The sequence below is a fragment of the Macaca thibetana genome, chromosome 7 (assembly GCF_024542745.1).
Source record: "Macaca thibetana thibetana isolate TM-01 chromosome 7, ASM2454274v1, whole genome shotgun sequence".
Classification (NCBI taxonomy): domain Eukaryota; kingdom Metazoa; phylum Chordata; class Mammalia; order Primates; family Cercopithecidae; genus Macaca; species Macaca thibetana.
The window spans coordinates 19,640,329-19,660,778 of record NC_065584.1 but is presented as its reverse complement, the minus strand read 5'-3'; the positions used below and the strand labels follow the sequence as shown (position 1 = coordinate 19,660,778).

General features: G+C 38.9%; 2 protein-coding genes across 2 annotated transcripts in view; one reads left to right on the top strand and one right to left on the bottom strand.

Moving 5' to 3' along the window:
• Positions 1 to 792, bottom strand: part of GALC (galactosylceramidase) — a 57,907-nt gene extending 57,115 nt beyond the window's left edge. The window contains exon 1 of the mRNA XM_050800041.1: positions 55 to 792. Within this exon, the coding sequence (XP_050655998.1) occupies positions 55 to 249 (195 nt within the window). The 5' untranslated portion in view covers positions 250 to 792. The remainder of the gene's footprint in view (positions 1 to 54) is intronic.
• On the top strand, positions 171 to 19,380 carry GPR65 (G protein-coupled receptor 65). The gene is made up of 4 exons (XM_050800045.1): positions 171 to 307; positions 6,420 to 6,497; positions 11,511 to 11,564; positions 17,699 to 19,380. The coding sequence occupies exon 4, from the start codon at positions 18,153 to 18,155 to the stop codon at positions 19,164 to 19,166; it is 1,014 nt and encodes a 337-aa protein (XP_050656002.1). The 5' UTR covers positions 171 to 307; positions 6,420 to 6,497; positions 11,511 to 11,564; positions 17,699 to 18,152; the 3' UTR covers positions 19,167 to 19,380.
• Positions 19,381 to 20,450: the final 1,070 nt, after the last annotated feature.

The following is a 20,450-nucleotide window of genomic DNA, read 5'->3' as shown; positions in this document are numbered from 1 at the left end:
CTCACGGGGCGGGCTCTTGTCGCCCCCCGCGTATCCCCGCAGCTCGCCGCTCACCCCGCCGCCGCTGACCGCGCCGATGCCGTCGAACTCCCGGCCCAGCCCGTCGGAGTCGTCGAGCACGTACGCGCCGCCGGGCGCCAGCAGCGCACACAGCAGGAAGGGCACCGCGGCGCGGCCCGCCGAACCCGCGGCGGCCGTCATGGCTTTCACTCGGCGTTGCCGGGAAGCCGAGAGTAGCCACTCAGCCATTGTGTGGGTCACATGACTCCGGCGCCCAGGGAGGCGGGTCCCGTCGCCGCCACGATAGGTACGGGCAGGAGGCCGCTGACGCTGACGCCGCCGCCGCCATTTTGAGTGCGGATCAAGGGCCACTGACGCAGCCAGCGCAGGGTTGAGGAAGGAAGCGGCAAGCTTTTTCTTACTGCTCGCCTGTCTGTGGTCAGCCGCGGGATTTCACATGTACTTCTCTTCCGACGTCACCTAGTGGAGCACTTTAACGCAGGGAAGGTGGATGTCCAAGGTCCGCCCAGGGAAGAGGGCAATGAGTGGCCCTACCATGGCTCTTCCCCAGCATCTCAGGGAGTATCTACCTTGTGCGAGGACCAGGCTTGGACCCCAGGTCCCAGTTCCATTGTTATCTTGGTGGAATCAGTTTGCTTTTGGAGCCTGAGCTTTCCCTTATATGAGATGAGGCGAGAAGAGCAGCAGTGAGGGACTGAGAGAAAAGTTAATAAGCACTCAGTACATGGAATGCATTCCACAAGTGGCAAATGTTAGCTGAGAAGGTTCTCCAGTCTGGAAACTACCCCGGCATATTCAAGGCTTTTAGCCTTGAAGGAGTTAATAATATACCACCTCAAAATATGCTGCTGTGGCATATTGACTATTTTAAATTAAAGGCGCTTAAAAACAGCAGGTGCAAGATCACTCTCATGGATATTATGTGTCTTAAAAGGAGGAGATGAAATTCCCATGTGAAAGATGTCTTCCCTATAAAATAGCATTCTTATCTTCAAGGACAGAAAGTTGAAGTCGAGGGAAATCTGTCCAAACAAAATTTGTTAATCCCTATCTTTCTAGTCACTTCTCTACCCAGTTAATTACTCTAGCCCAAGCCCCTTCGCCTTATGTTTCACAACTTACTGTTTTTTGTCCATTTCACTCTATAAGCAGTTGACTCTTAACTACTGCTTTAGGTTTTGTTTTTGTTTTTGTTTTTTTAGTGAGACCCCCCCCCTGCCATTTAAAATAAACAAATTCGTGTGGTTCTCTCCTGACAGTCCATAAATATCTTAAATCGATTTAATACTAGGGCCCTGCTGGGACCCTACAGGGATGAAGGTGAAATTTTGCCTCCCCTACAATTTTATAAACTATCTTCCACTGTCAGTTGAAGTGATTCCAGACAGATAACTCTAAATTGGTAGGAAAGTCGTGAATTGCCCTGGAATTTCTGCCACATCCAGCACTGTCCTGAGATTTCTGATTTCCTTGTTATTGAAGTAAATTAAAGAGACTCTGAAGAGCTGCAGAGAAAGATTTTCTGATCCCCAAATTTCTCTTAGCAGAAGTATGGAGCTGGTTGTCATTGCCTACACAAGCCCCTGAGGTACCACAATGGCAAGGAAAAGACCCAGAGACTTTAGGACCTGTGGGATTTGTCTGCGGAACCCTATTTGGAATCTGATTGTTTTGCCCCTTAACCACAAACCTAAATCTAAGTTTCAAGAACTCAATTATACTTGAAGGTCAAAACTCTGGGCAATCCAATAAATATGTACATCAGGTCCTCTGATATCCCTGAATGTACATTAGCTATGTTTGTTCTTTCTTTCTTTTTAAATTACATCTATCCTGGTTTACTAAGGACAGTCACAACTTTTGTCTGAACGTAATTATTGATAATGCTCCCTTCACCCTCAGTAGTCTTCTGGCTTGGATCAGTTAAATAGTCCCCTGTGTGTGAACCACTTATTTTCTTTGGTTTCTTCTTTCCCCAGTACAACACCAATCTGAACTCTCTGCCTTCCCACTGCAACCAGTTTATGATGCAAGTCAGTAATTTTCCAGTTCTGTGGATTTACTGTTACAGAATTCACTCTGATCCATTTGTTCTAACACAATATATTAAGCATGAGCTGGAGCTCCTGTGGATACAAGCCATAGTAACCATTCGATCAAGTGAATGTTAAGCTTCTCTTACCAGCTCTTAACAAGCGCGTAAGACCCATGTAATACCGTGACTAGATGGGAAATACCAAGGTGATAACAGAGGAAACCACCTTACACATAAAGTTAGGAAGTTGCATGATGATGTATGAATACCCAGCGTACACCATCCTGTAGCACGTCATTGTCAAACGGGTCAGTGGTCAGTGGTCTCGTTGTCTGAGGTGTTATCCAAGCTTGTCTCATAACCAAAAGAATTAAAGAGTGTGGACACCAGAGTGATGTTGAAGAGAGAGTTTATTATATGAAAGAAGAAAGCTGTCTGCAGCGGAGAGGGGTCCCAGATGGGTTGCCACTATTACAGTTGAATCCAAAAGCTTTTATAAGAAACTCCTCTCATCTCTGTAGCTGTTCGTGTAACTTACTGTAAAGCTATCTGTGCAACTCCCCTTATCTGTGCAGCTGTGGGTATGTCTTGGGTAAGGATAAAGTTCAGCTTCTCTTTTTTGTGTAACTGTGGGTTCTAGGTAAGCACCCTCTCCACCCCCATGCAAGTTCCCATAGAGCCCACCATGTATGTGCCTGAAAAAGGGGAGAAACTTTTTCCTAGGAACCTGCTAATCACCCAAAGAACAAAAGGCTTCTATGCTGGGCCTTCCTTTCTTTATCAGTGCAGCTGTTGCCTGAGTTTTCCCCAGGCCACTCTATTTGTGCCTGTAGCTTGATTTTTCAGGCTGTCTTTCTGTTTAAAAGAATTTTACCAAAGACCAACTTTAGCTGTCTGCCCAACTAAGTTTTCCCTTTTCTCCGCCCTCAGTTGCACCTTGTAGTTGGAATGCATGCCACAAATATTTGAGCAATGTGTGAAATCTACAAAAGAGGAAACAAACTCTAAGGGAAAAGGTAGCCTCACTCCCAGAAGTCCCAGTAGTTCCTATTAGTTCAGTTACCAAAGAAATTGCTTACCAGATAAATATTTTTTGTTTCTAATTTCTGATCTATATTCATGAGACCAGACATGAGGCAAGAAAGTTTCTAATAAAAGGCCAATAAATACAAGCTGACAGAGATCCTTGGAGTGCTGGGCACAGCCCTCAAATGTACTCACGATGTGAGATAAGGAAAAATGACAGTTATCCCACAAGTGATCATATGCTTAGCTTCCCTTGCGTCTGTGGATCAGGGTCAGTGAGATAAGACGGTAAGAAAGGAAGGTCCCGGTTTTCAGATTTTAAATGAGTTTAAAAAGTAATGACAGTGTTTCTGTCTCTCTGTTTAATCTGAAACACTTCAAGAATTTGCATGTTATCGTTGCTCAGGGGCCACACTGACCTCTGTACCATTCTAGTGTTCGTAAATGGTCTACCAAAGGAAACACGATGATTTTTCTCTTAAATAACAAGTGTTTCTAAGTATCACAACTACACCTCAGCCACCCCACATCTCTCCTTTTTCTAAATAAAATAATGTGACCAAAATCAAATAGTCTCTTGAGAGGAATCAGAGATCTTGCCTTTTAATGAAAATGTATTGATAAACTCTAATAGCAGTCTGGATTTTTTTTTTCTCTTTTCTTTCCCCAAGACTGTCATAAAACAGTATGATAGTAGTCTGTTGTCTCACTTCAGGAAAAGGCTTTACTTTTATAAATCAGTCTACCTCCCCTTCAGTCTACCATCGATGGGCATTTAGGTTGATTCCATGTTTTTGGTATTAGGCTGTCAGAAATTCTAGGGCAGAGGCCAGGTTTATTTCTTATTTGTACATCTTAAGCACAGTGCCCAAACTATGCTAAGTACTCAATAAATATTAGTTGAATTGAACTAAAGGCAAATCATAGCTAATGTACATTAAGAACCCAGGGTGAACAGAGGACCTGATGTGCATGTTTATTGGATTGCCCAGAGCTTTGACCTTCAAGTATAATTGAGTTCTTAAAGTAGGAATCCCCTGGGACATAAGAGTGTAGAGTGTTTTCTCGAACTGTCCTGTAACATCTGCTATATTTTTTAACTTTTATTTTAGGTTCAGGGTACATGTGCAGGTTTGTTACAAAGGTAAATTGTATGTCCTAGGATTGATGTACAGATTATTTCATTACCCAGGTAATAAGCATAGTACTCGATAGGTAGTTTTTTGATCCTCCCCTGCCCCCCACCCTCCACCCTTAAGTCAGCCCCAGTGCCTGTTGTTTCATTGTTGTTTGTGTCCTTATGTACTCGATGTTTAGCTCTGACTTGTGAGAATATGTAGTATTTGATTTTCTGTTCCTGTGTTAGTCTTCTTAGGGTAATGACCTCCAGCTCCATTCATGTTACTGCAAAGAACGTGATCTAATTTTTTTTTTTTTTTTTTTTTTTTTTTGAGACAGAGTCTTGCTCTATCATCCAGGCTGGAGTGCAGTGGTATAATCTCGGCTCACTGCAATCTCCACCTCCCAGGTTCAAGCGATTCTCCTGACTCAGCCTCCTGAGTAGCTGGGATTACAGGTGTGCGCCACCACAGCTGGCTAATTTTTGTATTTTTAATAGAGACGGGGTTTCACCATGTTGGTCAGGCTGGTCTCGAACTCCTGACCTCGTGATCTGCCCGCCTCGGCTTCCCAAAGTGCTGGGATTACAGGTATGAGCCACAGCACCCGGCTTCTCATTTTTTTTTTTATAGCTGCAGAGTATTCCATGTTGTATATGTAACGCATTTTCTTTATTCACTGGTAGACCATTGATGGAGATTTAGGTTGATTCCATGTCTTTGCTATTGTAAATAGTGCTGAAATGACCATCCACTTGCATGTGTCTTTATGGGAGAATGACTTACATTCCTTTCAGTATATATTCAACATCTGCCATTTGTCTGGTCTTTCAACTCTGGACATGTTTCTTGATTGCAACTGTTAGTTACACTGCCCTGTTCAGTGACTTCTCTCTAAAATATGTTATAAGGCTCTATTAATTCAGGATTTTACATAAACAAAATGAAAATAATTCAGAGGACAGAATCCACCTAATGAAATAAATTATAAATTGCTTACTGAACATTTTCTTTTTTTTTTTTTTTTTGAGACGGAGTCTCGCTCTGTCGCCCAGGCTGGAGTGCAGTGGCCTGATCTCAGCTCACTGCAAGCTCCGCCTCCCGGGTTCACGCCATTCTCCTGCCTCAGCCTCCCGAGTAGCTGGGACTACAGGCGCCCGCCACCTCGCCCGGCTAGTTTTTTGTAGTTTTAGTAGAGACGGGGTTTCACTGTGTTCACCAGGATGGTCTCGATCTCCTGACCTCGTGATCCACCCGTCTCGGCCTCCCAAAGTGCTGGGATTACAGGCTTGAGCCACCGCGCCCGGCCTTGAACATTTTCTTAAGTATAACTACAAATAAAAACTTCTATAGCAAAGAGCAATGTAGTATAGTAGTTAGAATATTCGCCCTGGAGCCCCAGGTTGCCTGGCTTCAAATCTTTCTCCAATGGCTTTGTAGCAGTGTAATTTTGGTTAAGTTACATAACTTCTTTGGGCTTCAGTTTACCCATCCATAAAATAGAGATAATGATGGCAATACATTAATGTGAACATTGGACAAGCTAATATTTATATAGCACTTAGAAGAGTGACCCACACATCCTATGTGTTATATGAGTGCTTATTATATAAATAATAACATAAATGACATACCTATGTAACTATAGTATAACTTTTGAGTTTACTGCTTTCCCCACAATTAATTCTGCAAAAACAGATTATTCCTGTCTTTCTATTGGTCTCAATTTTTCTTTTTGCTAGGTTGTTGTCTACAGTCATCCAAATCCATGTCGTGTGTGGCTGATTCCTCATAGTGAGAGTCTTGGTGTGAAGGAGAATTCTGCCTCCTTCAGAAGTAAAGGAACTAGATCCTCTCTCTTACTGTCCCTAGAAGTACAGGCTCTGACAATGACCAGGCTTTCTCAATCAGTTCCTTGAACCTGCAAATTTGACCTTGGAAGAGTAACTAGATGTATGCACAGTCGAGAAATCCCACAAGAGCCATATCAGAGTCCAGAAGAGGCAGCTGCATAGAGGCTTCATCAGCGGTGGCCTCAGATACCTAAAGCAGCGTGATCAAGCAGTGCCATTCTCACCTGAATGCGCAGACAGAGTGACCTGGCTGTCTATTTGGTCCTTTGACTCTAACCCATTTTACAAGTCTTATTCTGAAGTTTCTGCATCAATTTGTTCCATATCCTGATTTCTTTCTTTCTAAGTCATTCATTTTCTTCTCAGGTTACCCACAGATGGTTTCTGTTACCTGCAGCAAGGAACCCTGATGGACACACCAGGTTATGATCCAAAGCTGATGTGGTAATTGCAAAGAAGTGTCAGTCTCTGTGTCTGCATTTCTCCACTGTAAAAATTGCCTTCACCACCTGTAGTCCTTTTGCTGGTAATTGTTACAGCATAGATTTGCTCAAATAAAGGAATACCAGGAAATTGTATTGTCCTCCTATGCTTTACCTATGATATTTCTACTCTTCCTTGGATTGCAAATACCTACTTTATTGCACTCCTGCCAGGAAAAGAATTTTAGAATCCACCTAGCTCCAGGCCCCAGGCATGAAGAAAATGACTGTACAAGAGGTTCTCACCACTCAAAATATTTTTGAAACATCTGTTACAATGCTCTCCAACAGAAATATACCCCGTAGTGAGATTGCTGAATCACATGGCAGTTCCATTTTTAATTTTTTGAGGAACTGCAGGTTTTCCACAATGGCTAAACTAATTTACATTCTCACCAACAGTGTGCATGGGTTCCCTTTTCTCTATATCCCTGACAACATCTTCTTTCCTCTTTTTGATAACAGCAATTCTAACAAGTGTGAGGTGATATTATGTTTTCAATTTGCATTTCCCTTATGATTAGTGATTTTGAGCATTTTTTAATATATCTGTTGGCCTTTTATATGTATTCTGAGAAATTCTGAGTCTATTCAGAGTCTATTCAGAGTATTCTGAGTCTATTCAGCTCCTTTGCCCATTTTTAATCAGGTTATTTATTTTCTTGCTATTGAGCTGAGTTCCTTATTTATTTTGGATATTAACCCCTGAGATGTGTGGCTTGCAAATATTTTATCTCATTCTGTAGGTTGTCTCTTTACTCTGTTGACTGTTTCTTTGGATATGCAGAAGCTTTTTAGTTTAATGTAATTCCATTTGTCTATTTTCACTTTTGTTGCCTGTGCTTTGGGGATCATATCCAAAACCTCATTGCCCACACCAATGTCATGGAGTTTTCTTCTATGATTTCTTCTACCAGCTTTACAGTTTCAGGTCTTACATTTAAGTCTTAACCCATTTTGAGTTAATTTTTGCATGTGGTGTGAGACAGCATGGCAGAGAAAGTCCAAAGGAAAGTGGACACATGCAGAGAGGGCCAGAGAGGTATCCAGGCTCTTACTGTGGGGAAAAGAAAGAGAGATCAGCCTGTTACTATGTCTATATAGAAAGAAGTAGACATAAGAGACTCCATCTTGTTCTGTTTTTGAGATGCTGTTAATCTGTGACCCTACCCCCAACCCTGTCCTTGCAAGAGACATGTGCTGTGGTGGCTCAAGGTTTAAAGGATTTTGGGCTGTGCAGGGTGTGCTTTGTTAAACAAGTGCCTGAAGGCAGTATGCTTGTGAAAAGTCATCACCATTCTCCTAATCTCAAGTACCCAGGGACAGTACACTGCCAAAGGTCGCAGGGACCTCTGCCTAGGAAAGCTAGGTATTATCCAAGGTTTCTCCCCATGTGATAGTCTGAAATACGGCCTCGAGGGAAGAGAAAGACCTAATCGTCCCCAAGTCTGACACCCGTGAAGGGTCTGTGCTGAGGACTAGTGTAAGAGGAAAGAAGTCCTCTTGGCAGTTGGGATAGAGAAAAGCATCTGTCTCCTGCCCGTCCCTGGGCAATGGAACATCTCGGTGTAAAACCCGATTGTTTGTTCTGTTTACTGAGAAAGGAGAAAACCGCCTTACGGCGAAAGGTGGGACTTGCTAGCGCAATGCTGCTCTTTATGCACTAAAAAGGTTTATGGAGATGTTTGCATATGCATATCAAGGCACAGCACTTTTCCTTAAACTTGTGTCACAGAGATCTTTATTCATATGTCTTACTGCTGACCTACGATGATCCTATTATCCTGCTACTTCCCTTTTTTCTAAGATGGTAAAGATAATTATCAATAAATACTAAGGGAACTCAGAGACCAGTGCCAGCATGGGTCCTCTGTATGCTGAGCGCCGGTCCCCTGGGCCCACTTTTTCTTTCTCTATACTTTGTCTCTGTGTCTCATTTCTTTTCTCAAGTCTCTTGTTCCACCTAACGAGAAACGCCCACAGGTGTGGAGGGGCAGGCCACCCCTTCACTTACAACAGCCCACTCTGTCGAGAACTAATCTATTCCTGAGATAACTAATCCAGAGAGAGAACTCACTCACTACTTCAGAACAGCACCAAGCCATTAAGGAGGGATCTACCCCCATTGCCCAAACATCTCCCACTGGGCCCCACCTCCCACTACTGCCACACTGGGAATCAAATCAACACCAGCTTTGTAAAGACAAACGAACCATACCCAATTACAACAGTGAGGTCTCTCAGGAACATACTCCTGAGTCTCTCCTTGGAAATGAGGAACAGGTTCACTCCTCCCCAGATCACACAACTCATCTAGGGTGTTTGTCACCCACCCCTACCTCAGGGCTTGCTTGGAAGTGAGGACAGCAATCAAGATGCAGGGCCCCTTTCTCAAGCACTGACCACATCTAAGCTCTTGAACATACTTCCTCTCTCACAACGGTAAACCCAACCCCCACCAAGCAGGACAATCTTTTTCAGTTTTGGGGGCTGGGAAGTTTTACTTTATTTCAACACATATTCTCCCAAGCGTAGTGTCTGTGCCTCAGTCTTTTCCATGGCCTTGAGTTCCCTAAATCTTTTGAAACTCAAAACTCACATTGTCTTCTTTTTTTTCCCTGCTTGTGCCAGAAATTTCCTCGAGGCAATAAATGCAAAATGGTTCACTGATAGTGTCAGGGTAGGGCTAGAGTGAAAAGAAATGTGGCTGGGAAAATACAGCATTATTTCAAAATCTTACCTTGCCATATTTAGTTGCTGCTTTGACTAGTGAAACTACACCTAGCAGATAGTGTGGTCTCACAAAGGACGCCTTCATCAGCAGAACACACTCTTGCACTGTCTGCCCCATGGAGAATTGGATCCACAATCTTCTCCCCATTACACAATGAGTAGCCCAACTGGCCAGTGTTGGGTCCCCAGTTTGTGACCACAAGAAGACCAAATAATGGACTGGTCAGAATTGCCAACCCCTTTAAGGCAGTGTTCTGAATAACTACTTATTGTCTTATTATCTACTACTACTTACTACTTATTATCTACTACTACTTATTATCTCGCGTTACGTTGTTAAAATGTCACAGTGATTCATTGATTTAAAATTTGTAACCATTCATTATAAAAGATAGCCCTATCATTGAAAATACAGTATTGCCATATTTTCCATATTAAGAAGCAAAATTCTTAAAAGCTGGTAAATTTCTTATTGTGTAGAGTTGGCAAGGTGTTAGCATAGCTCAGCTCCAGCTTTTTCTCCTGTTAAATCAGGAGAAATGAAAGTTTGTGTTTCTTATGTTTCTTAACTACAACCTTTTTTTTTTTTGAAAAGCAAACCACATGCATATTTGATATGGACGTGAAAAAATATCCTTTCCCTAAAAGCAGAAGTATAGTCTATTCAGATAAAGTAAGAGATCATGAGAGTAATGAAATACCTACATAACAATGCCCTTGTACCCCGAACTTAAAAAAAGATATCCCGTGTATAGAAACCACAGATAAGCAGATGTACAAAACCAAGCAAAAATGAGAATTTTGAATTAGAGTCTCGAGTAAACTGAAATCATTACTTTCATTTTTGTAAAAATTCAAGACACTTATTAATTTTTTACTTTATAAATTTTATTATTTCAGTAACATTCTGATTTATGATTTACTATATGCTAAATTACTTTATAAACTTTCCTGTACTTTATAAATGTAAAGTATTAGTTTTATTATTCTTAAAGAAAGACCTACAAAGGAAGTATTGAAAATTCCTGATATACCCTGATCAACTTCAATATGAAAAGCCTTGCTTATATACAGCCTCATCTTTTCCATCTCGGGTAGGAGAAAAAAAGAAAAAAAAGCCACCACCACCACCACCAACCCTTAATGTCATTTTACAAACACAGATTCAAAATGTCCTGATTACATCTTTAAAATTGGGTTAAATATTTTCATCCCAAATCAATTATGTTATTTTAAATAATATTTTCCCTTCATTTATAATAAAAGTTTGTGAGGGCAAGATTCAAAAGTGATATTTCTGACTTTTTTATATATCAATAGCAAGAAAGTTATAGGAGCTAATTTCACTTCATATTAAACCGCTTATAGATTTGGCATTAACTTTAACTTGCTAAAGTACAAGAGGTTTTGTAATAACAATAAAAATCTTTCTCAAATAAAATTTTCAAGTTTCATAAAATTATTTGTCTCAGCTAGTTAGTTCAACTGCTCCTAGCCATCTCTGTTTCCAAGAGGAAACTCAAAGGAGAAAATAGTTCTACAATCAAATACTATATATCCAATCCCATTAGTCTCTCAAAAAAAAAAAAAAAAAAAAAAAAGACTGTATGAAGTTGGCTACCTTAACCCCAGCCTTAAACAGCACAACAGCCATCATTAAACCCCTCAGCCTCAATTCTCCCTTTTCTGTTTTTCTCCCAGGAACTTCATCACCCTGAATCTGTCTACAATATCCTCCCCTATCTCACACATCCAAATGGCTCATTCTATTTTATCTGTTCCCCTCTTGAAGTACTTCTTCATTTTGCCATTGCATTACAATCACTATTAAACATGTCTTTCTCCTTTACTAGGTTAAAAAAAAAAAAACTCCTTTGGGTTGATAACCAGTTCGTATACATCTCCCCGCACACTGCTGGCATGATGAGTGAATGAATGATTGAATTAATGAATGAATAAAGAAATAAAATATTTACTATATATTCCATTAAGTAAGGGGCATATTATATCTGTACACACTTGAAATTAAGATGCAATGAGACAAGTGAGTTATAAAAATTACAGTACGGTAAAAAAATAACTAGAAACATCTTTAAAAGTATTTAAGAGAGTTTTGGCTTCAAACTTGGATAATGCACGTCCTTCTCATTGAGATGCTACTTCCTCATTGGTTTGTGGTGAAATATGAGTGCAATTTCCTGTCCCCTCAGCAGTGTTGGTTTCTCTTCTTGACTTGATGCAGGCACAGATTTATCAAGCTCCTCAGTCAACAAACGCATCACCCGAAGAAACATGGGTAAGTGTAAGATTAAAAAATAAAATAAGATTTTAAAATAGATAACATGCTTTGGTATAATTGTCAGCGATGTTCGCAACATTCTACCTGGTTTAGGCTGTATAAATGTAGTGATGCAAATTATTATAAGAGAGAAAGAAATGAGGAAGACACAGGGTTTCCTCTACTTTGAGCAGTGGTAAAGGGCCAAACTTTAAATTTAGAACTAATTAGGTAAAACTATAGATATAGAAAAAGGGGGTTGTTCATACTTTATTTTCTTTCCAGGAAAGAGTGCTTTGGCAAACTTGATTCAGTATTTAGGAAGAAGCCGACCACCACCTCCTGGCTTTAGAGCTATCTGGCACCAATCCCTCATCTGTACAATGGTCCAGTAAATATTTTTTATATCCATCGGAAAAAAATGTGATGTTAGGAATGAATATTTCCAGTATTAATAAATGTCAAGTAATAATTATTAGTTAATAAGTGACTACCACAGTGCCTGAAATATATAGTAGAGTCTTAATAAGTAACTATTAAACTGATAAATGAAAGCAAGCATTTTCTATAACACTGTAGGAAAATATTTTACTTTTGATCATCGTCATCAATGATTTGTACTATTTTTAGAGCTGTTCAAGAATAGATACACTTTAATATACTGTAGATTGTCTTTTTTGACATCTGGTAAAAATTTAAAAATTAAAAACTCACCAAAATTTCTCAGTTCTGGCTCTAAAAACAATTTTCTCAAAATTTGATTAAAGGAGCCAAAATAAGATCTGAAAAGATATATGAATACTGTAATAGGAATTATATGCAGTATTCCATGAAAATCTCAGATCCACCCAAATTAAATGAACAACTATTATCTGCAGAGCTTGGTATTATATGTGAAATGTTACCATACAAATCACACTCTGAACACCTCCAGCTTTTCTGCTATGCTCTGGCTAGATGGCTAAGGATTATTTCTTTTCAGGAAATGTAGGGGACAGCACAAAGATTGGAGCACACTACCAATGTCATTAAAGCAATATTACCAGCTAACCTACAGTGAATGCTTCCCATGTGCTATGAACTTTGCTTCATATGTCATTTCATTTAACCCTCACAACAATCTTAGAAACTGGGTACTAACTTACACATGTGAAAACGGGAACTTAGAGAGGTGAAGAAACACAAATGGGCCCAGAGTGCTTTTGAGAGGCATTTGAATTGTCTCCAGAGCCCACGCTCGTAACCACAAGCCTGTACTGCCTCTGCGTCACTACAGAGAAGAGGGCCTCTGTCTGCTTCATCAACCCATCCTGTCTTGTGGTTAAGTCAAGGCAGGAAATGCTTTTACAGCTAGAGAAATGTATTCCATTGAAAACCTTATAAACCTTTCTAAAAATCATTTTTTCCATTTAATCTATCATCCCATTTTTAAAGAAAATGATGCCTATTTATTGAGTAACACAGACAGAGGAGGAAGAGGTACACACTGCCCATTACCCGACTTTCTCGGTCCTGGTCTTAAGGGAGGATGTTTTCATGGTCCAGGTGTTCTCCCCAAGACACACGAGCCTAGTGTTGGACGTGTTGTGTGTGCATCAGAGTCCCATCCGCGGGGGCTGATTCAATCCTTCCTGCATCTCAGACATTACTCTAGTGTCCTTTTCCTACTTCAATTATATCCTTTAGAAGTTTCTTTAGTGGGGATTTTGGATGTAAATGTTCTCAGTGGTAGTTTATCTGAAAATGTCCTAATTCTTCCTCTGGTCCTTGAAATTTAGTTCTGTTGAGTATATAATTATAGGATGACATATATTTTCTTAGCAATTTGGAACTTTTAATCTTCTGCTGTCTATTATCGCGGTTGAGAAGTCCTTTGTCCATCTCAATTCCATCCTTCATAGGTAGTCCATCTTTCCTCTCTGGCTTTTTTTTCCTTAGTCTTTGGCGAACTGCAATTTTATTGCAATGTGTCTAAGTATAGGTTTCCATTTTTGTGTTTTTAATCCTATTTGAGATTTTCTAAGCTTCATTAATCTGTGGATTCCATGAGGATTGAAGATATATGAGGATTCTTCATCCATCCTCAGGATTCCTTCATCAGTTCTAGAAAGCTCATCAGCTTTGTGAATATTGCCTTTTCAACATTCTCTCTTTTCAATCTTTATGGAATTCCAATTATGTATATGCTACCCTTTTCACCTTTTCTCCATATCTCTTTTATGTTTTCCCCTGTCCTTAACATGCTGATAATTTTGTGTTACTTCTTTATCTCTATCCTGCAAAATACTGATTTTCTCTTCAGCTGGATCTAATCAGTTGGTTAGTCCCTGTGTTGAGTTTTAAATTTAAATTATTGTATTTTTTATTTTTAGAAAGTCTTTTTCAGTCTTTCTAAAAATATGGCTTGTCATTTTTTAATAATCTCTTCCTCCTTACTCATGTTTTTAAATCCCTTATTTTGTTTCTTTAAACCTAGTCTCTAGTTTCTCTGATCCCTAGTGAGTTCCTTCATACACCTTCAGGCCATGCAGAGCCCCAACGCTCACTCACCTCCCTGATAGCAGCTCCCACCTCCTTTCTTCCATCACGAATTTTTCCCCCTTTGGAAGCTTCCCTATTTATTTAACATGCTTCCCTATTTATTAAACATACTTATTTTGTGTTATATTAATTTTATCTCTAAAATTTTGTGGATTTGATTTACTTTGCTGTTTCTGCTCAATCTCACACGTAGTTACTTATTTCTCTGTGTGTGTGTGTGTGTGTGAATAAGGTCATATTTGTTGGAACTCTTATCTGTAGGATTCTTTGAAGCTCGAGTTAAAGAGAACTTGTTCAAGGGGGGATCTGTGTCTACTTCTTCCAGGAGCCTAGAATTTATTTTTTCATATATAGTTAACCTTTATTTTTGGTGAATGTATTTTCATAATTATGTAAATTATTTATTTATTGTTTTGTTTCTCTCAATTACATTTTATATATGAGGATAGAAATAAAATCCAATTCTTAGGAAGGCATGTATGTTCCATCTGCAGATAAAACAGATGTTTGTTTGTCAAGATGCTCTACATGCCATCTCACACAGCCTTTTGATTCCACTCTTTAATGTTTTCGTTGCAATACAACACATGCAGCAAAATGCACATATCCTAAGTATACAACTTGATGCATTTCTACAAACTGAGCATGCTCATGGAACCAGCCACCCCATCAAGAAATAGAACATTACCAAATCTCAGAAGTCCTCCTCATGCCCTTTTCCAGCAGCACCCAGCCTTTCCCCAAAGATAGCCACTACCCAGACTCCTAACAGCATAGATTAACTTAGCCTGGTTTGTATCAGGTAATGCATACTGTTTTGTGTCATTTTTTATCACTCAGCATTATATTTGTGATTTTCAACCATGTGATTGCATGTAGCAATAATTTATTCATTGAGGTGTAGATTTCAACGGTGTTACTATATCCCAATTTACTCATCTATTATACTGCTAATGGGCATTCTATTTAGGGGATATTACAAGTAGTGTTACTGTGAATATTCTAATTCTAGTACCTGTCTTTTGGTTAACATATGCATGCATTTATGTTGACCACATACCTAGATGTGGAATTGCTGGATCATATGGTATGCATAAGTGCCAAATGATTTTTTTAATCAACAGCATATGAGTCAAGGCGTTCTATTTCCTCCCTAACACTTGATATTTTGTCTTATTTTCATTTTATTTACTCTGTTGGGTGTGTAGTGGTATATCATTTTAATTTTAGTTTGAATTCCTCTGATGACTAATGAAGCTGAACATGTAGGTTGGCCTGAAGTTTGCAGGACCAAACTAATAATGTAGACCCAGACCCAGTTTCCAAGTGAGGACCCCACAGGCCACAACTACTTAGGGTAGAATTTTTTATTGTAACTCCTCACAGAAACCAAGCAGAGGCAGGGAAATTGTCATCTTTTCTCTACTGTCTGCAAATCTCTGTGGAATTTGTTATTTTGTTTATTTTCTAGTTCACCCTTTCCCTGACAGCAGAGGTTCCTGGATCCCATGTGTTTGGGATGGTCAAGGACCCCTTCTTACCTGCATAGGCCCAAGCTTTGTCTCTAGTTTCTCTGATCTCTAGTGATTGGATCCCTGGTGATTCATATGCCTTCAGGCCATCCAGAGCTCCAATGCTCACTCACCTCCCTGATAGCAGCTCCCACCTCCTTTCTTCCATTATGAATTTTTCCCCCCTTTGGAAGCTTCCCTATTTATTTAAAAGGCTGTTTTTCACATTTTATTCCTGTTTTTCAGGTTGATAAAGCTAAAAGGTTTCAGGAGTTTTCGTTCTCTGCTTAAGAGTGAAATATGATATATTCTCCCATATGGTTTACTCTGCTAGTAGGATTCTTGTGACTTGTGATGGCAGGTCTTTTTGTGCTCAGGATTAATCAACAGTTGAGACGGAGTGATTCTGGTGCCCTGAATAGTGTTTCTACAAAGCTTTCTGTGAAGGTATTCACCAGGTGAATAATCTAAGCCACCAGTAAGCCTCAGCAGCAAAGGGATATAGACAAAATATTTCTCTACTCCAGTATGGAGAGAAGGATAGAACCTTTACTTTTATGTGAATCTATAACATCAGAGCTTTAAAAAAGACACTAACCTAATAAACCATCAGATATAAAGATGGAAATTAATGATTCTAAGATTTTACCCAGAATTGTGAACATTCTGTCCTCTCATTTATAAAAGTATAAGAAAAATAAAGTGAGTTAGTCTACAGAGGAAACAAAAAGAAAACAGAAGTAGGATTGTCTAATTATATGCTAAGATTTAACAAACTGCTACATTTTAAAATTCTAAAACTTTATTGTATTTCTATTATAGTATTTCTTTGGATAATAAGGTGAGTTTTGAAAATGCCATACACCTAGATTGCATATGAAATTAGAAATTTGAAATCATATAACCATACAGTTGATCATACATGCAAAAGTATTTATCAATCACAGACAAATAACAGATTTTTTTTTCTTTTATTATACTTTAAGTTCTAGGGTACATGTGCACAACGTGCAGGTTTGTTACATATGTATACATGTGCCACGTTGGTGTGCTGCACCCATTAACTTGTCATTTACATTAGGTATATCTCCTAATGCTATCCATCCCCACTACCCCCTCCCCACAATAGGACCCGGTGTGTGATGCTGCCCTTCCTGTGTCCAAGTGTTCTCATTGTTCAGTTCCCACCTATGAGTGAGAACATGCGGTATTTGGTTTTCTGTTCTTGCGATAGTTTGCTGAGAATGATGGTTTCCAGCTGCATCCATGTCCCTACAAAGGACACAAACTCATCCTTTTTTATGGCTGCATAGTATTCCATGGTGTGTATGTGCCACATTTTCTTAATCCAGTCTGTCACTGATGGACATTTGGGTTGATTCCAAGTTTTGCTATTGTGAATAGTGCCACAATAAACATACACGTGCATGTGTCTTTATAGCAGCATGACTTATAATCCTTTGGGTATATCCCCAGTAATGGGATGGCTGGGTCGAATGGTATTTCTAGTTCTAGATCCTTGAGGAATCACCACACTGTTTTCTACAATGGTTGAACTAGTTTACAGTCCCACCAACAGTGTAAAAATGTTCCTATTTCTCCACATCCTCTCCAGCACCTGGTGTTTCCTGATTTTTTAATGATTGCCATTGTAACTGGTGTGAGATGGTATGTCATTGTGGTTTTGATTTGCATTTCTCTGATGGCAAGTGATGATGAACATTTTTTCATGTGTCTGTTGGCTGTATGAATGTCTTCTTTTGAGGAGTGTCAATAACAGATTTTTTTTATCTTTAGCTGCTAAAATGGCTTTTTAACTTGAGTTTTGTGTTATTGGGTTATGTCCATTGAGAAATATAATTCACTCTAATCTAGCATGCCTCAGGTAATTCTTATTTGAAATAAGTAAAATATCTTGGCTTGACTTTATTTACTGAAGTCATTAAGATAATTTTCCCATTTTAAACACCTTCACTGTAACTTAATGCATTTTCAATATCTTCAATAAATGAAACAAAAAGGGACTATTTCAAAATCATGATTGTAATGAACTTATGTATCTTAAACATCTAAACAATTTTAATTCATCTTTCATTACAGAAAGAAAGGAATTTTAAAAGGAAATACCAATCTCTGTGAAAACAAAGCCTTGTATATTATGTTTGCACCAATCTACTGTGAGATTTATGAAGAAAAACAAATTGCGGACAACTCTCCACGTACACTTACAAATGCCTCAGTTGATCCTTGTGGGCTGCTTGTCAGCATTCTGTGATAATGAACACACGGACTTCTGTTTATTAAATTCAATTGACCTCTTTAGCCAACTGCGAGGAGCCTGAATTTTGACTTCCAACTGCTGATATCTGTGTAAAAATTGATCTACGTCCACCCTTTAAAAGCATCGATGAATTAATTAGAACTTTAGACAACACAGAAAAATTGAAAAAGAATTCTCAGTAAAAGAGAATTCGATGTTCAAAACGAACTACAACGAGACAAGACTTTTCTGTTTACTTTCTAAGAACTAATATAATTGCTACCTTAAAAAAAAATGAACAGCACATGTATTGAAGAACAGCATGACCTGGATCACTATTTGTTTCCCATTGTTTACATTTTTGTGATTATAGTCAGCATTCCGGCCAATATTGGATCTCTGTGTGTGTCTTTCCTGCAAGCAAAGAAGGAAAGTGAACTAGGAATTTACCTCTTCAGTTTGTCCCTATCAGATTTGCTCTATGCATTAACTCTCCCTTTATGGATTGATTACACTTGGAATAAGGACAACTGGACTTTCTCTCCTGCCTTGTGCAAAGGGAGTGCTTTTCTCATGTACATGAATTTTTACAGCAGCACAGCATTCCTCACCTGCATTGCCATTGATAGGTATTTGGCTGTTGTCTACCCTTTGAAGTTTTTTTTCCTAAGGACAAGAAAATTTGCACTCATGGTCAGCCTGTCCATCTGGACACTGGAAACCATCTTCAATGCTGTCATGTTGTGGGAAGATGAAACAGTTGTTGAATATTGCGATGACAAAAAATCTAATTTTACTTTATGCTATGACAGATACCCTTTAGAGAAATGGCAAATCAACCTCAACTTGTTCAGGACGTGTACAGGCTATGCAGTACCCTTGGTCACCATCCTGATCTGCAACCGGAAAGTCTACCAAGCTGTGCGGCACAATAAAGCCACGGAAAACAAGGAGAAGAAGAGAATCATAAAACTACTGGTCAGCATCACAGTTACTTTTGTCTTATGCTTTACTCCCTTTCATGTGATGTTGCTGATTCGCTGCATTTTAGAGCATGATGTGTACTTCAAAGACCACAGCAAGTCTGGGAAGCAAACTTACACAATGTATAGAATCACGGTTGCATTAACAAGTTTAAATTGTGTTGCTGATCCAATTCTGTACTGTTTTGTAACCGAAACAGGAAGATATGATATGTGGAATATATTAAAATTCTGCACTGAGAGGTGTAATACATCACAAAGACAAAGAAAACGCATACTTTCTGTGTCTACAAAAGATACTATGGAATTAGAGGTCCTTGAGTAGAACCAAGGATGTTTTGAAGGGAAGGGAGGTTTAAGTTACATATTATTATAACATCAAGATTATGTTTTGAAAAGGAAATCTAGCATATGAGGGGACTAAGGGTTCTCAGAATGATATTTTAATCCTGTCTAATAAAAATATCTTAAGAGTGCCGTGTACAGCTCCCTCCCTGAGTTTTATTAAATGACATATATTGAACAAAGTTCAATATTTTCTTAATGACTCAGGGACATTTGCTAATGCCAATTGTTTTTGTATCTGTGCTATAATCCCTCAGAGTCAGTAAAGTATGTAGGACTGTTTCTTCCTTTGTGTCTGGGTTTTATGATTTTTCTCACTCTTTCTTTGGATTCCAGGGTGTCAGCCATCAGTTCTCCTAATTTTTTGTACCGGTCTTCAACAACCCCAGCTACTGAATACTGCTTCTAATCTCCTCATTCATTAACAAATCTTTATTTTTTTATCTTGTATAAAATAACTGCTTTATTGACACAAAATTTACATAACTTAAAATTCAACTTTGTAATGTGTACAATTTGGTGATTTTTAGTATATTCACAGAGCTGTGCAACCATCACCACACTCAGAAAATTTTCATCACCTACCAAAGAAATCTTATAGTCTTAGGAGTCACTCCCTGTTCTCCTGTCCATGCCAGTTATCAATTTACTTTCTGTCTCTGAGGATTTTCATATTCTGAATATTTCATATAAATAGAATTATACAATTTGTGGCCTATTGTGACGTATTTCACTTAGTATAATGGTTTCAAGTTTTAGCCATGCGTAGAATGTATCAGCACTTCATTTCTTTTTATGGCCTGATAGGATTCTGCTGCATGGTTATACCACATTTTGTTTATCTAATCCACTTGGCTTCATTAACAAATATTTACTGACTCCATTCCATAAACTAGGTTTTGAGTTAAGTGCTGGAACTATGAAAGAAATGGTTTCATGAAGCCTCACGAAGTTTACATTAGTTCAAAAGTCTAGTCTCTGAGCTTGAAAGATTTCTATATAAAGGAAAAGGAAACAGGCTCTGAGTTTTATTTTGATCTCTTTTTAATTTATAACTGGGTATAACATAGTTGAAGTTACCAGAAGTTTAATGTATAGACAAATAAATAGTTCTATTGTATCTTTCTTTTTGGACTTAGAATCTTAGAATATTTGAATATTTTGAGAGTTCTTTTTTTTTTTTGAGTCAGAGTCTCACTCTGTTGTCCAAGCTGGAGTGGAGTGGTGCGATCTCCACTCACTGCAACCTCCACCTCCCAGGTTC